This window comes from Gadus chalcogrammus, chromosome 16 (genome assembly GCF_026213295.1).
Source record: "Gadus chalcogrammus isolate NIFS_2021 chromosome 16, NIFS_Gcha_1.0, whole genome shotgun sequence".
NCBI lineage: Eukaryota > Metazoa > Chordata > Actinopteri > Gadiformes > Gadidae > Gadus > Gadus chalcogrammus.
The window spans coordinates 33,555,353-33,569,808 of record NC_079427.1 but is presented as its reverse complement, the minus strand read 5'-3'; the positions used below and the strand labels follow the sequence as shown (position 1 = coordinate 33,569,808).

At 43.6% G+C, this 14,456-nt stretch overlaps 1 protein-coding gene across 1 annotated transcript in view; it reads left to right on the top strand.

Annotated features, from left to right (window-relative positions):
- The first annotated feature begins 440 nt into the window (after window positions 1–440).
- LOC130405720 (alpha-1-macroglobulin-like) overlaps window positions 441–14,456 on the top strand; it is a 35,917-nt gene continuing 21,901 nt past the window's right edge. The window contains exons 1-9 of the mRNA XM_056610886.1: window positions 441–548; window positions 796–976; window positions 1,311–1,464; window positions 1,675–1,727; window positions 9,519–9,539; window positions 9,775–9,943; window positions 10,029–10,113; window positions 10,316–10,472; window positions 11,788–11,902. Coding sequence (XP_056466861.1) covers window positions 463–548; window positions 796–976; window positions 1,311–1,464; window positions 1,675–1,727; window positions 9,519–9,539; window positions 9,775–9,943; window positions 10,029–10,113; window positions 10,316–10,472; window positions 11,788–11,902 — 1,021 coding nt within the window. The 5' untranslated portion in view covers window positions 441–462. The remainder of the gene's footprint in view (window positions 549–795; window positions 977–1,310; window positions 1,465–1,674; window positions 1,728–9,518; window positions 9,540–9,774; window positions 9,944–10,028; window positions 10,114–10,315; window positions 10,473–11,787; window positions 11,903–14,456) is intronic.

The following is a 14,456-nucleotide window of genomic DNA, read 5'->3' as shown; positions in this document are numbered from 1 at the left end:
GAATTGCTCAATCCTCCTTAGAGTAAAAGTAGCCAAACGGTTCATATATTGACCTGCCACTCTTATGTCTGTACCTCACTTTATGTAATTTAGTCATATCAATCGGTGTGAAATTAAAATATAGACTCAAATTGAAAAAGGCATTTTCAGCATGTGGATTACATGTGACATATGACAAGGCCTTAAACATCCAAATATGTTTAGTCTGTAAACATTAAGCCTTAAATCTTCTTATTTTCCCCTCATTAAATGACAAAACACCACAAAATGAGTCATGGTTGGCTTGACAAGGACCAAAGAGCCAATAAGACTGGAATGAGATCCAGATCTCAATCGAAGATTGACCCTCAGTATGTGTGTGCTTCTGCATTTGTGTGTGTAAGAGGTCATGCGTTGGAGGACGGCCCCTCTTAGCACAGCCTATATGAGAGAGATCCAGCTGTAAGGATAGCCCAGTCAGCCATGGAGCCAGCTGCTTTACAGATGTGGAGATGGCTAGCGTTTGCTTGCTTCAGCTGGACATGTTTGGGCCAGGTTGCTTCAGTACCGTAAGTCTGCCTGTTTTTCTGTGAGATACTTAAGCTCCGAACCCTTTCCGAAGGGCAGAAGTCGGTACATACCAACAAGCAACGGTTTTAGGACCATGCTGTTGTTATAACGGCTTATCCTGTTATGTCAGCCACAGCAGTGTGTGTGTGTGTGTGTGTGTGTGTGTGTGTGTGTGTGTGTGTGTGTGTGTGTGTGTGTGTGTGTGTGTGTGTGTGTGTGTGTGTGTGTGTGTGTGCGCTGTTGCAGGTACTACATAGTGACCATCCCAGCAGTACTGGAGGCCGGGGCTGGAAGCAGGTTCTGCCTGAGTCTGCTCAGGCCAAATGAGACGCTGCAGATGACTGTCACTCTGATGTCCGAGGACGAGAACATTACGCTGTTTCAGCAAACCTCCGATAAACAGTTTCGCCAATGCATTCTTTTCAAGGTTGTCCCCTCTTTCCTAGACTGATTAAATTGGTTAATTTTTTACAATACCAAATATCAATCTGAATACAAAGCATTGTTGCCTATAATCCTGTGTGTGAGATTTAATACAGGTTTTGACCTTTGTTTTATCAAACTTTAATCTCAATATTTTTGAAGTTTTCTAATGAAAGAAATTGAAGGTGGATCAGGCTTATTTTGTTTGAGCCTTTGTACCAACCATTATGTTTGTGTAATAAACCATATTTTTTTGGAAAAATATTGAACCAATGCCTAACTTAATTTAATTACGTACAGGTCACAAAATAATAAACAAAACCACTTTTTTTTTCCAGGTTCCAAAAGTGCAGAATTCTGTACAGGAATTGGAGGTTATTCTTCAAGGCCAAGACTTTGTAATGAAAGAAGTGAGGAAAGTGATGATCAAATCTTACAACCCACAGACGTTCATCCAAACGGATAAACCCATCTACCTCCCAGGACAAACTGGTAATTTCAGTTTCATTTGACTGAATCACTCAACATTTAAACGTATTTTAACTAAAATAATTCCATTGCAATCACTGATTATGTCCAATTTATCTAAAACAGTTGGATTTTAAAGAATAAAAAGGTGTCCAATGTCTAGTCTGCTGTGTGTGAAACTAAATCATTCCCCAGAAGATTTCCTCAGACTTTATCTGTCCTCTCTTCTTGCAGTACATTTCAGAGTGATAACCCTTGACAGCAAACTCAGATCAGTCAACAAGCTGGTGAGTGCAATCTGCTGCAGATGTTAAGTAAAAAGCCATAAAACCGAAATCGGTAAATTGAATGCATCTGAAAATATTTTAATTATTTACTTCATGGACTGTGGCCGGTAGCAAAAGCAAAGAGAAATTAGATAAATGATTCACAAAAAGCATCTTGTGCACTTCAGTCTTGGTCTCATGTTGGGTCAGGCTGGGTAAACAGCTCAATGCTGTTCAAAGGCCCCTGTTACAGTTCTGACCTGGGACAACAGTTCATGAGGGGGATGCTCTACTTACTAAGTAAACAGTTTTTTGCTGAGTTAAAGGACCGCAAACATTTTGGCTGATAGTAAAATCAATGCCAATTGCCTGATGTAGAACAGAAATCCGTTATTGACTTCTACTTATGAGTAATATTTTGTCTTATTAGTGTGGTTGCAAAGCAAACCACACTATTGTAATCATGTGTCTTATTAGTGTGGTTGCAAAGCAAGCCACACTATTGTTATCATGTGTCTGATTATTAGTGTGGTTGCAAAGAAAGCCACACTATTATAATCATGTGTCTTATTAGTGGTTGCAAAGCAAACCACACTATTGTAATCATGTGTCTTATTAATGTGGTGACAAAGCAAGTCAAATTACTGTTATCCTGTGTCTGATTATTAGTGTGGTTGCAAAGCAAGCCACACTATTATAATCATGTCTTATTAGTGGTTGCAAAGCAAACCACACTATTGTAATCATGTGTCTTATTAGTGTGGTTGAAAAGCAAGCCACATTATTGTTATCATGTGTTTGATTATTAGTGTGGTTGCAAAGCAAGCCACACTATTGTTATTATGTGTCTTGTTAGTGGTTGCTAAGCAAGCCACAATATTGTAATCTTATGTCTTATTATTATTTTCTTCCTCTCCATTCTCAATAATAACCTACTATGTTTGGATTTGCACCAAACACCTACCAAAAGACGGGCATATACCAATGCAGTGCGTGTCTTCTTTTATAGACCGACCCGTGCAGATTTTTCTTTATTAATATTTATAATATAAATATTTAATATGGAAAGTGAATTCTAAAATCAACCACTCCAAACCTGAACATTAGCATATTTAGACCGAATGTAAGGAGATCTCCAAAAGGTTTTGACCCGCTATGACCATAGGGGCCGCTATAACTAGTGGTCAAACCTATAAAGCTGTGCGCCGCACCCTGTTTTTTTTAAAAATGTGAAACCTGGTATTTGGGCCTTATTTGACATTTGGGCCTTATTTGGGAACCATTAGGTCTGTCTGAATAGATTTTGCTGTACCTTGAAAGTTTTGAAAACCTTGAAATAAAATACAACCCAAACTGTAAACCAAAATGACAGACAAATTGGTAAATATACTCCTTGCATTGTTAATATGTTAGACATGGCAGGGTAATTGCTGATATTGCTGTTAATATGATTATGCAAATGAGCCAAGATTGTTCAACCAATCCAAAGTGAGTTTCAGAGAACCCCAGAGGCCTAAAATCCTTCTTTTTTTTTGAAGGGCCTAAGTCCTCCTAAAGACCTCGTTAGGTAATGTGGAATGTTTGTTTTGTTAGCTAAGAAAATGGCTTCACAAGGTCAACTTAAAAGTCAATGGGGGAAAAAACACTGACTTCAACCAATCCGAAGGCAAACAACTCAGGGTAGTTCAAGTTGGTACACTTATAAAAATCGTGGGAAAGCAGGTCTTCGAAAAGTAAAGGAACTCTTCAGTGACAGGCGCCATAACTCAAAAACAAGACAAAAACGCCCCATTGTTCGATCAATCACAAGTCTGCTTTAAAGCGGCCCAGGGACTTGAAGCTCGGTGTGCTCGCTAAAGTTATTTTCTGTATTATTATTTTGACGATGGATAACAGCGCTGGCCTAGACCCCTTAACATTATCTCCACCTGTTTGGGTCGTTGAGTCATCTAATTTTTAATTAGCAAATGATGTTATGAAAGTTGTGGTTATTTAATTAGAATAAAATCGACATATAACCTGAATAATCGTTACAATATGTTACAGATATACGAATGAGGCTTGGCTCTTTCTTCTGCAACACATTTATTTCCTGTTGGAAATATAAACAGTTTACATTAGAGATGTGCTCTCTTTAGCGTAGCATACATTCATTAGCAATACTTTGTGTACTGTCCTACTTCGGCGCTACTGGCCCATATAATCTAATCCATCTCCAAAACAAATGCTCTCAATAACAATACCCTTTATAATACACATTAATCGTATACACTTGCAATAGACCTGCTACTCTTAGCACAATACTCAGTATCTCTTCTACAGTTACTAGTCTAACTAACCATGCTGGGCACCCAAATACATGTTCACTTTACTATTACAGGGCCCACAGGTAAGTATTAGCATGTACCCTCAGCTATTTTAAGTGTAGAATTACCACTTTAAACATACTGTAAGTAAAGGTAAACATAAATGCATAAACCCAAATGACCTAGAATAGGGTGACCAGATTTGAGTTTGTGAAAAAGAGGACACTTCGTCGCGGGGGGGGGGGGGGGGGGGTGGGGGGGCGAGGCGAAAACATGGGTATTTTTTCTTTAGTTTGTCCGTGAACTTACATTTACGTTTAGGCATGGCTGCAGATGTAATGTGCTGTTGTAAACAGAGTGGAAGCAGCAAGGTGCTCAATGTTGCCAGATTGGAAATGGCAAAGTAATGTACCAAAGGCTCAAAATGGTCGTATTTGGAGGATAATTATCGTGGCTCTGGCAACCCTGAGATCGGTCGCCCAATGACAGACTCTCTCTACAGTCAGCTCGCGCAAGAAGGTGGAACGTAAGGGAGATACCATTTCCAGAACTTGGAAGGCCGTAATAACCATAGACATATTTTCAGATTTGACCAAAGTCTGTTTGTCATTATATTGTCATTAGGGGTCCAAGCCAACAGGTTGGATCCCTATTGTTTTTGTAAGGATTATTAGGGGTCCAAGCCAACAGGTTGGATCCCTATTGTTTTTGTAGTGTTTATTAGGGGTCCAAGCCAACAGGTTGGATCCCTATTGTTTTTGTAAGAATTTTTATTAGGGGTCCAAGCCAACAGGTTGGATCCCTATTGTTTTTGTAGCGATTATTATTAGGGGTCCAAGCCAACAGGTTGGATCCCTATTGTTTTTGTAAGGATTATTATTTTTTAGGGGTCCAAGCCAACAGGTTGGATCCCTATTGTTTTTGTAAGGATTTTTATTATTCCCAGCTAGAAGTGATACCACAGCCCAAACCGTAAATGGTGCACACACGCCAATTGCATGACTAGATCCAGGTACGTGAGGTGACGGCAGACGACCAAATCCAGACATGCCGGCCACTAGGTGGCGCTATACCAAGGAATACGCGTTTGGGGCTATAACTCCCACACCGAACCTCCCAGAGTCCAAAACTTGTACACACAGATGCACTGGAGTCTGCTGCATCTTTTGGCCTAGGCCACGCCCATTTGCGTCTATGAATATTTTTCGCTAAATCGCGAAAACCGCAAAACTGTTTTTTTCGCTACTCCTCCCACATTTCTCGCCCGATCAACACCAAACTTTGCACACGACATCGTAAGACGCACACAAAAAATAAAATTCGAACACTTTTTTGATCCGACCTTCGACAACGAAACGGTAGCGCTTGGAATATTGGTATATTAGCTAAATTAGACGTGGAAAATTAAAAATCCAAAAAAATCCAAAATTAGACATCGGATCGAGTCCAAATTCTACACACATGTTGGTGCTAACCTTAATGACGTTGGATAAAAATTTCGGAAAATTTCGCCATTAGGGGGCGCAATAAACGAGGAAATTGCATATCTTCTACAAAATTTCGCCGCGAAAACGCTACACTGACTTCTCGCTACTCCTACCACAGTCAAATCCTTTGTATCCACAGGTTCAGGGTAGCGTTCTGAACACATGCTTCGCGTTGTGCCGGCGAAACGCACATTTCTTGTCGCGTTGTGCCGGCGAAATGCACACTTCTTGGACCCCTGCATAACTGCTTGCAGTTCTAGTTAGGGGTCCAAGCCAACAGGTTGGATCCCTATTGTTTTTGTAAGGATTTTTATTATTCCCAGCTAGAAGTGATACCACAGCCCAAACCGTAAATGGTGCACACACGCCAATTGCATGACTAGATCCAGGTACGTGAGGTGACGGCAGACGACCAAATCCAGACATGCCGGCCACTAGGTGGCGCTATACCAAGGAATACGCGTTTGGGGCTATAACTCCCACACCGAACCTCCCAGAGTCCAAAACTTGTACACACAGATGCACTGGAGTCTGCTGCATCTTTTGGCCTAGGCCACGCCCATTTGCGTCTATGAATATTTTTCGCTAAATCGCGAAAACCGCAAAACTGTTTTTTCGCTACTCCTCCCACATTTCTCGCCCGATCAACACCAAACTTTGCACACGACATCGTAAGACGCACACAAAAAATAAAATTCGAACACTTTTTTGATCCGACCTTCGACAACGAAACGGTAGCGCTTGGAATATTGGTATATTAGCTAAATTAGACGTGGAAAATTAAAAATCCAAAAAAATCCAAAATTAGACATCGGATCGAGTCCAAATTCTACACACATGTTGGTGCTAACCTTAATGACGTTGGATAAAAAATTCGGAAAATTTCGCCATTAGGGGGCGCAATAAACGAGGAAATTGCATATCTTCTACAAAATTTCGCCGCGAAAACGCTACACTGACTTCTCGCTACTCCTACCACAGTCAAATCCTTTGTATCCACAGGTTCAGGGTAGCGTTTTGAACACATGCTTCGCGTTGTGCCGGCGAAACGCACATTTCTTGTCGCGTTGTGCCGGCGAAATGCACACTTCTTGGACCCCTGCATAACTGCTTGCAGTTCTAGTTAGGGGTCCAAGCCAACAGGTTGGATCCCTATTGTTTTTGTAAGGATTTTTTTTATTTTTATTAGGGGTCCAAGCCAACAGGTTGGATCCCTATTGTTTTTGTAAGGATTTTTCTTTTTAGGGGTCCAAGCCAACAGGTTGGATCCCTATTGTTTTTGTAAGGATTATTATTATTATTATTCTTACCTCCCTAAAAGTGGGACCACAGCCCAAACCGTAAATGGTGCAGGCACGCAAATTGCATGACTAGATCCAGATCTCTTCGGACTACGCAGACGACCAAATCAAGACACGCCGGCCACTAGGTGGCGCTATACCAAGGAAAGACGCATTTGGGGCTATAACTCCCACACCGAACCTCCCACATTCAAAACCTTGTACACACAGATTCACTGGAGTCTGCTGCATCTTTTGGCATAGGCCACGCCCATTTGCGTCTCTAATTTTTTTTTCGCAAAATCGCGAAAACCGAAAAACATTTCTTGACCAATCGACACCAAACTTTGCACGCGACATCTTCAGACGCACACGCAAAGAATGCATGGAACATTTTTTTGATGCGGCCTTCGACGACGAAACGGTAGCGTTTTGAATGTTGGTTTATTAGCTAAATTTGACGTGGAATATCAAAAATCCAAAGAAATCCAAAATTAGACATCGGATCGAGTCCAAATTTTACACACATGTTGGTGTTAACCTTAATGACGTTCGATAAAAAAATCGGAAAATTTCACCATTAGGGGGCGCAATAAACGAGGAAATTGTATATCTTCTACAGAATTTCGCCGCGAAAACGCTACACTGACTTCTCGCTACTCCTACCACAGTCAAATCCTTTGTATCCACAGGTTCAGGGTAGCGTTTTGAACACATGTTTCGCGTTGTGCCGGCGAAACGCACATTTCTTGTCGCGTTGTGCCGGCGAAATACACACTTCTTGGACCCCTGCATAACTGCTTGCAGTTCTAGTTGTCATTATTGTCATTACTGAATAAAAACAAGCCATACAGAGCGGCGTTAGACTCGCCAGCGTCCCCGTTACTAGGCAACTGTATGATCTGGATGATCACCTCTGGCCAACCTCTCATCAGCTCCCTCTCTGACTTCATCCCAGTAAAAGAACAGACCGTTTCAGAACTCATCCGCAAAGCCAAAACCACCACCTGTCAGCTCGATCCTCTTCCCACCTCCCTTGTCAAAGCATGCCTTCCGTCCATCTCCCCCATGATCACCAACATAATTAACTCCTCCCTCACTACTGGTACTGTACCCCCCACTCTCAAGCTGGCTGCCATCACTCCCATCCTGAAAAAACCTGGTGCTGACCCAACTGACCTTAACCATTACCGGCCCATCTCCAATCTCCCTTTCATCTCCAAAACACTTGAAAGGGTGGTTGCCGCACAACTACAGTCCCACCTTGACACAAACAATCTCCACGAACCGTTCCAATCTGGCTTCCGTCCAAAACACAGCACTGAAACAGCCCTAGTTAAAATCACCAATGACCTCCTCCTTGCAGCCGACTCTGGATTACTCACCATTCTCATCCTCCTCGATCTCAGCGCAGCATTCGACACCATCTCCCACCCTCTGCTCCTGGACCGCCTGGCATTGGGATCACTGGTGCTGCACTCTCCTGGTTTACATCCTACCTCACCGGCCGTCAACAATTTGTTCAACCAAGCAACCACAAGTCTGGGTGTTCAGGTGTCTCACTGGGTGTCCCCCAGGGGTCAGTCTTGGGTCCACTCCTCTTCACCACTTACCTCCTCCCGCTGGGCACACTCCTCCGTCACCATGGGGTCCATTTTCACTGCTACGCTGACGACACACAGGTCTACATCTCCACCAAACCCACCGCTGCCATCCCCCCCCACCTCCCTCATCACGTGCCTGGAAGAGATCCGGAGCTGGTTGAGCAGGAACTTCCTGAAACTCAATGGAAACAAGACCGAGGCCCTGCTCATAGGATCCAAATCCACCCTCACTAAATCACAACACACCCCAGCTCTACTCATAATGATCGATGGATTCCCAGTACCCTTCTCCTCCAAAGTCAAGAGCCTCGGCGTCATCCTGGACAACACCCTCTCATTCGCACCCCATATTCACAACATCACCACAAGTTCACTCATTTGTCACATCACGCATAGACTACTGCAACGCCCTCCTCACCGGACTCCCCACCAAACTCATCAACAGACTGCAGATCATTCAGAACTCAGCTGCCCGGATCATCACCCGCACCAAATCATCTGAACACATCACCCCTGTCCTCATCCAACTTCACTGGCTCCCAGTACACTACCGCATCCAATACAAAACCCTACTCCTCACCTACAAAGCTCTCCACAACCTAGCCCCCAGTTACCTCTGCGACCTCCTCCAAGAATACACTCCCTCCCGCTCCCTCCGCTCAACCTCTGCTGGACTACTATGTATCCCCACATCACGACTCACTACAATGGGTGCCCGGTCATTCAGCTGTTCAGCACCCAGGCTCTGGAACTCCCTCCCCCCACACGTCAGACACCATTACAACCTTCAAGTCACAACTCAAAACTCACCTGTTCAAACTCGCACACGTCTAACCGATCACTGTTTTGATTGTTTGTTTGTTTTGTCTTTTTTTTGTTTTATTTATTTTTTATTTTTTATGTTTATTTATTTATTTATTTTTTCCACAATGTATTTTTTTATTTATTTTTTTAAACGATTTATGATGACTATATGCTCTGTAAGGTGACCTTGGGTGTCTTGAAAGGCGCCTCTAAATTAAATGTATTATTATTATTATTATTATTATATATCCATATCATTAAAAACGTTATATACAGAACTGGAAAAAAAGGTAATATCAATCATCAATGGATATCTTTTTTTTTTTTACAGTACAAGGACATTTTAATCAAGGTAAGATTGCATAAATACCCTACATATATACACAGTTCTTAGATCATCATCTGATAAATTAATCTGATATAATACTTAACTTTTGTTAACAAGGGGCCTCTTCTGTATTTTAAATAAGACGTTGGTTATTTTCCTTAACAATGCTCCTTGAAAGGGACGATGCCTTCCCGTTATAGACATAAATAAAGTGATTCTCACCGAGCATATTTACATGTGTATATATTTACCTAAATAGTATGGCACAAACCGGATTGGACAGTGGTTGAATCAGGCACCGAACGGAACATTACTGCAGCTTTCTTACAAATTGAACTCTGAGGCACCTGTTGGAACATACCGGATTGAGTTGTGGAATGTGGACGACGAAGTCCAATTTTCACAAAGCTTTGAGGTGGAGAAATATGGTAAGTTCTGTTTCTTTCCTTACGTTAATGTATGCATGGTACTGCCAGGCATGAGAATGACCAACAGCCATGTTCTGCCTCCTAGTTCTGCCAAAGTTTGACGTGAAGGTGATGGCGCCTAAAGAAATGAGTGTTGCTCAAGAGGACATAACAGCAGAAGTGTGCTCAACGTAAGAATCTCGAGTACAATAGTGATTATTTATTGTGGTACGATCTTAGCTCATATTTAAGGTGATATGATCAGTGTTTTTGATTAATAATAGATGTTTTGTGCTAAGATGTGATGTGATATGATCCAATAACATGGCATCAAGACATGATGTTCTGACTACAACAAAGAGGTTCCATAAGCAATTATTTTCCTCCATCCAGCTACACATACAAACAACCTGTGCCAGGCACCGCTTCGATGCATATCTGCCGACCTCTGGATCATTATGTCATGATTCCAGTGAGGTTATCGCCCAACCACCCAGAGGGAGAACCTGAGTTTGTTGTCCCTTGCCACAAAGAGACTAAAACAGGTAGGGTAGCAGCAGACCCTCTATAAGTCATCCACACACCAAAGAGCTCAAACAGAAGCTGAACCTTCTTGCAATTGCTATTGAAATTGATTATTTGAAAAGATCAAGGTCAAAATTGACAGTTAAACGTTGGAACATGTGCTCAGCACATTGTTCCAAAAAAAAGTGAAAGTGCTAATTGATTGGAACAGAGTAAACGTGGATTTGCTTTACACTTGTGCTCTGTACATGTGTTTAAGTGTGTTCAAGCCTTTAGGGCTGAAGAACACACACCTATACTGGAATGAGCATTCAGAGTTAGCATACAAAATTTAATAAAAGCAGCTTAGCCTTACACATTTAGTTATTAGTATATATGTAAATTAATACAAACATGCACATTTACAATGGTAGACTTTTTTACAAGAAAAAAAAATATATCGTCAGTACAATAAAGATATTCATAGAGAAACAAGTGCTAAGCTTTTAAAATTGCTAGGTTATCTATTCCATGTATTAGAGCTTAGATCGGGCCCAGAAAATCAAACCCGACACACAACCGTAATTATGAGCCCGAGCCCGATTTCAACCAGACTTTTTTTTTAATACATATATAACTTTGTACACCTTTGTTACTAGGCCTACTCTGCTAAATATATATGTAAGGGATAATGTATAGAACGCCGGTCATTATCAGGAAAATAAGCCCCGGCAGGGCGAACAGTACACCGACCTACGCGCAGCGAAGGTGTCTTGCCTCGCCCTGAAGGGGCTTATTTTCGACAATGACCGGCGACGTTCTATACATTATCCCGCTTATTACACGGCTTCTTGCCAAAAGGAAAAAATAACTTTGCATGGTGTGTCTTTTTACAATTTATTCGTTACCAGCATTCCTAGTGTTGATCAGTGGAGAAATAATTTGTCTGCAAAGACGGTGACGTCGCTTAGCAACGGAAGACGCTGGGGTTGACAAGTCACCGGACTACTACCCATGCAAGTGAACGGAGCGTTCCACGGCATTGAGAAGACCTGTGTAATAAAGGCCTATAATATTTCTGTTGATGGCATAGATTTCTCCTCAGATTAGGCCAATAAACCAATGTAAATAAAATAAGAAATCGTCGATCAAAGGCCCGGCCCGACCGGCCCGAGGATAGTGGTGGGAAATATTGGCCCGATCCGGCCCGCGGGTCGGGTCGGGGTCGGGCTCGGGCAGAGAATCTAAACTCTACCCTGTGTTCAACAAAGATAGTTAGGATAATATGCTACACAATGCTAAGTACTATTTTCAAGTGCCAGTGTATATAAGTGTATATATCTATTTTATACTTTTCCTAGCTTGACAAGACTGGCTGTGCAACATTTAACTTCAACATGGCACTTTTTACACGTGTAGAAAAGTTGGTAAGGACTGAACTTTCTGTCACCGCGGAAGTGGAAGAGGAAGGGACAGGTAAGTCCAGTGGTGTATACTGTACTTGAAAGTCATGCTTGAATAAAAGTATAGACATTTTTGTTGAAATTGTCAATCATCCATAAGAATGTAATTTGAGCAAACGTCCCAAAAAGTTGCTCAAATAAAAGTATCAAAAGTATTTATCCTTACTTATAGAGCTAAATATTTGGTAACTGCCTAGTTACCAGTAATTCTGAAGGCAGTTCATGTGAACATTTTAAGGAGTGTTCTTTTTCTAACTTCGTTCTGTGTTTCACTATCGGAATCGCCTCGGCGTGACCTACTACGGAAGCTCCAATTGCACTATGACCTACCTTGACAGACAGGTCGGACTGTGCCACAGGGCCCCGCCCCCTGCACTTTTAAAGTCAACCCTCCATCGTCAAATCATTCTCTCTTCCTTCCCGTTAGAAAGCTACTCAAGCTCCCTCAGCTCATCTAGGCTAGCTTAACTGCTGAACAGTTCACAGACGTGCCATCAAGGATTCCGTCGTCGAACGCAGTCATAGAATTTAACCTGGTTCAGCTGAGTAGGTACTTCGTAAGAAGCTATCTATTACACCATGTTCTCCGGGCAGTAATCGCGTAAAGGAGAGCAGCCTCTCGGGTTACCCTGTATTTGCTTACAGGTGTCTCTGGTTACGGTGTAGCTTATCAGCTAACACGCGTCAAGGCGAGCTTACCGTGGCACAGTTAACATTAACTTGTTGGCTGAGCCAAAACCGCCAGAGTCTAACTATGTGGAGCCTCCATATCAGGCCGGGACTCCCACCCCATGTGCATATGGGCATTAAACACGTTCAAACTTCGCTAGCGGACTGGTATTAATGCGCTCACTGTGCATCGTTGCCGGAGAAAATTCTCGAAAGGAGGCTTAGAGAGACGTGGCTACCAACCAGGACCCCTGCCTGGCGGATGCCACCGCTAAAGCCTCAACGTGCACCCGCTAGGAATTCCTCAATGCGGAACCGGGCGCGGAGGACGCAGAGAGCAACGCCAACTCTGACCTCCTCGACATGGACGGAATGGAGGAAGAGGATTCCACTTTTCCTGTCCAGCAGTCCAGACCCCCTAGCGCCTCAAACGCTGTGCAACCAGTGGACAATAACCTGTACGATGTGTGCAAACAGGCTGCTGCTAAATTGGACATTCACTGGCGTGCAGCACCGGATGCTGAAGGGGCATAGGACCCTCTAAGCAGCTCCTGCCAGCAGTTCCCATCTGCATGAATGGAAATGAGCCGCTACTTATCCAGCCCATTTAAGAGCAAGCTTCCAACCAACGGCTGCTCAAACTTGAGATCCATGGGATGGGAGATCTGGGGCTGGCCGAACCCCCGGCTGTGGAGCCTTCAGTGGCTTACCACCTCCACCCAAACCGTCGCTCTCTCTCCGCTTCTTCGGGCATCTCTCTGCCGGGTAAGATGGACCACCTCACGACTTCCACTTTCCAGAGGATGTATAAATATGCAGCACAGTCAGTATGCTCACTCAATGCCATGACACTAGTGTCTGCATATCAGGTAGAAATCCTAATGGAAATGGGTCGTCAGCTAGACTCTGGGTCACCCACCCCTGCCCTCTGGGATGAAATTGGCATCGTAAATGACCTAGTCTTACCCTCCTCATGGGGCGCAGTTCAGGGCTGTGGCCGAGTCATGGGAATGGCGGTCTCAGGTGAGAGAGCGCTGTGGCTTAATCTCTCCGGGCTGAGTGACGCATAGAAAGCCGAGGTCATGGATGCTGCATATGACCCAACCAAGGGTCTGTTGGTCCAGCGCTGGAGAAAATGAGAGAGACCAGCACTCTCAGGAAACAGGAAGGAGAAGCCTTTGATCTCTGCCTTCCCTGAAAACAGGCTCCCCGCCCACCCCAACCAGGGGTTGCGGCCGCTACAGCGGCAGAAAGGGGAAAGCAAGGAGGAAGCAGACCTCAGAGAGCCTACAGACCAGCCCACACGGCCAACCAACAGCCTAGGTCAGAGAGGCCATGGGGCAAATACTTTTTTCGCTGCTGCGGGTGCCAGGAACCGCTCTCCCCCCCACCCCGGGGATGGGAAGAAGAAGCGTGCAATCTAGCACTCCCAGCTTCTCTCTCTCCATCTCCCATGAATAAAAGAAAGCTTGGGAGGGTAGAACAGAGCCCCAAGTTTCATGGTTCAGGGACCTCGATATGTTTAAGTTCTCCAGATGGTCTGTCTTGCCTCACGTTTAGAGCGAACTGAGTCAGGGGCAACAGTTGACACAGTGCCACCAAGCATTTTCACAGTGTCACCAAGCAGGTTCACTCTTTTTTAACCTGAAAACAATAAACCCTACATTATCACAACCAGGCTCAGAGCCAAGGGTGAAATGCACAAAACAAAATAAACCAAAATCTTTCACCCTACATTCCCATAGGGGGAACTCAAGCTCCTCCTGTGAGAGCAGACCTCCCCTCGGGTCCCGAGGTTGAAGCGCGATCACATAGGACCAGGAATGGAAATTAACGCCCGCCACATGCCATTTGCGGATGGATTTGTATGGTGGCGGGTGAATTGTGTCACTTCACCC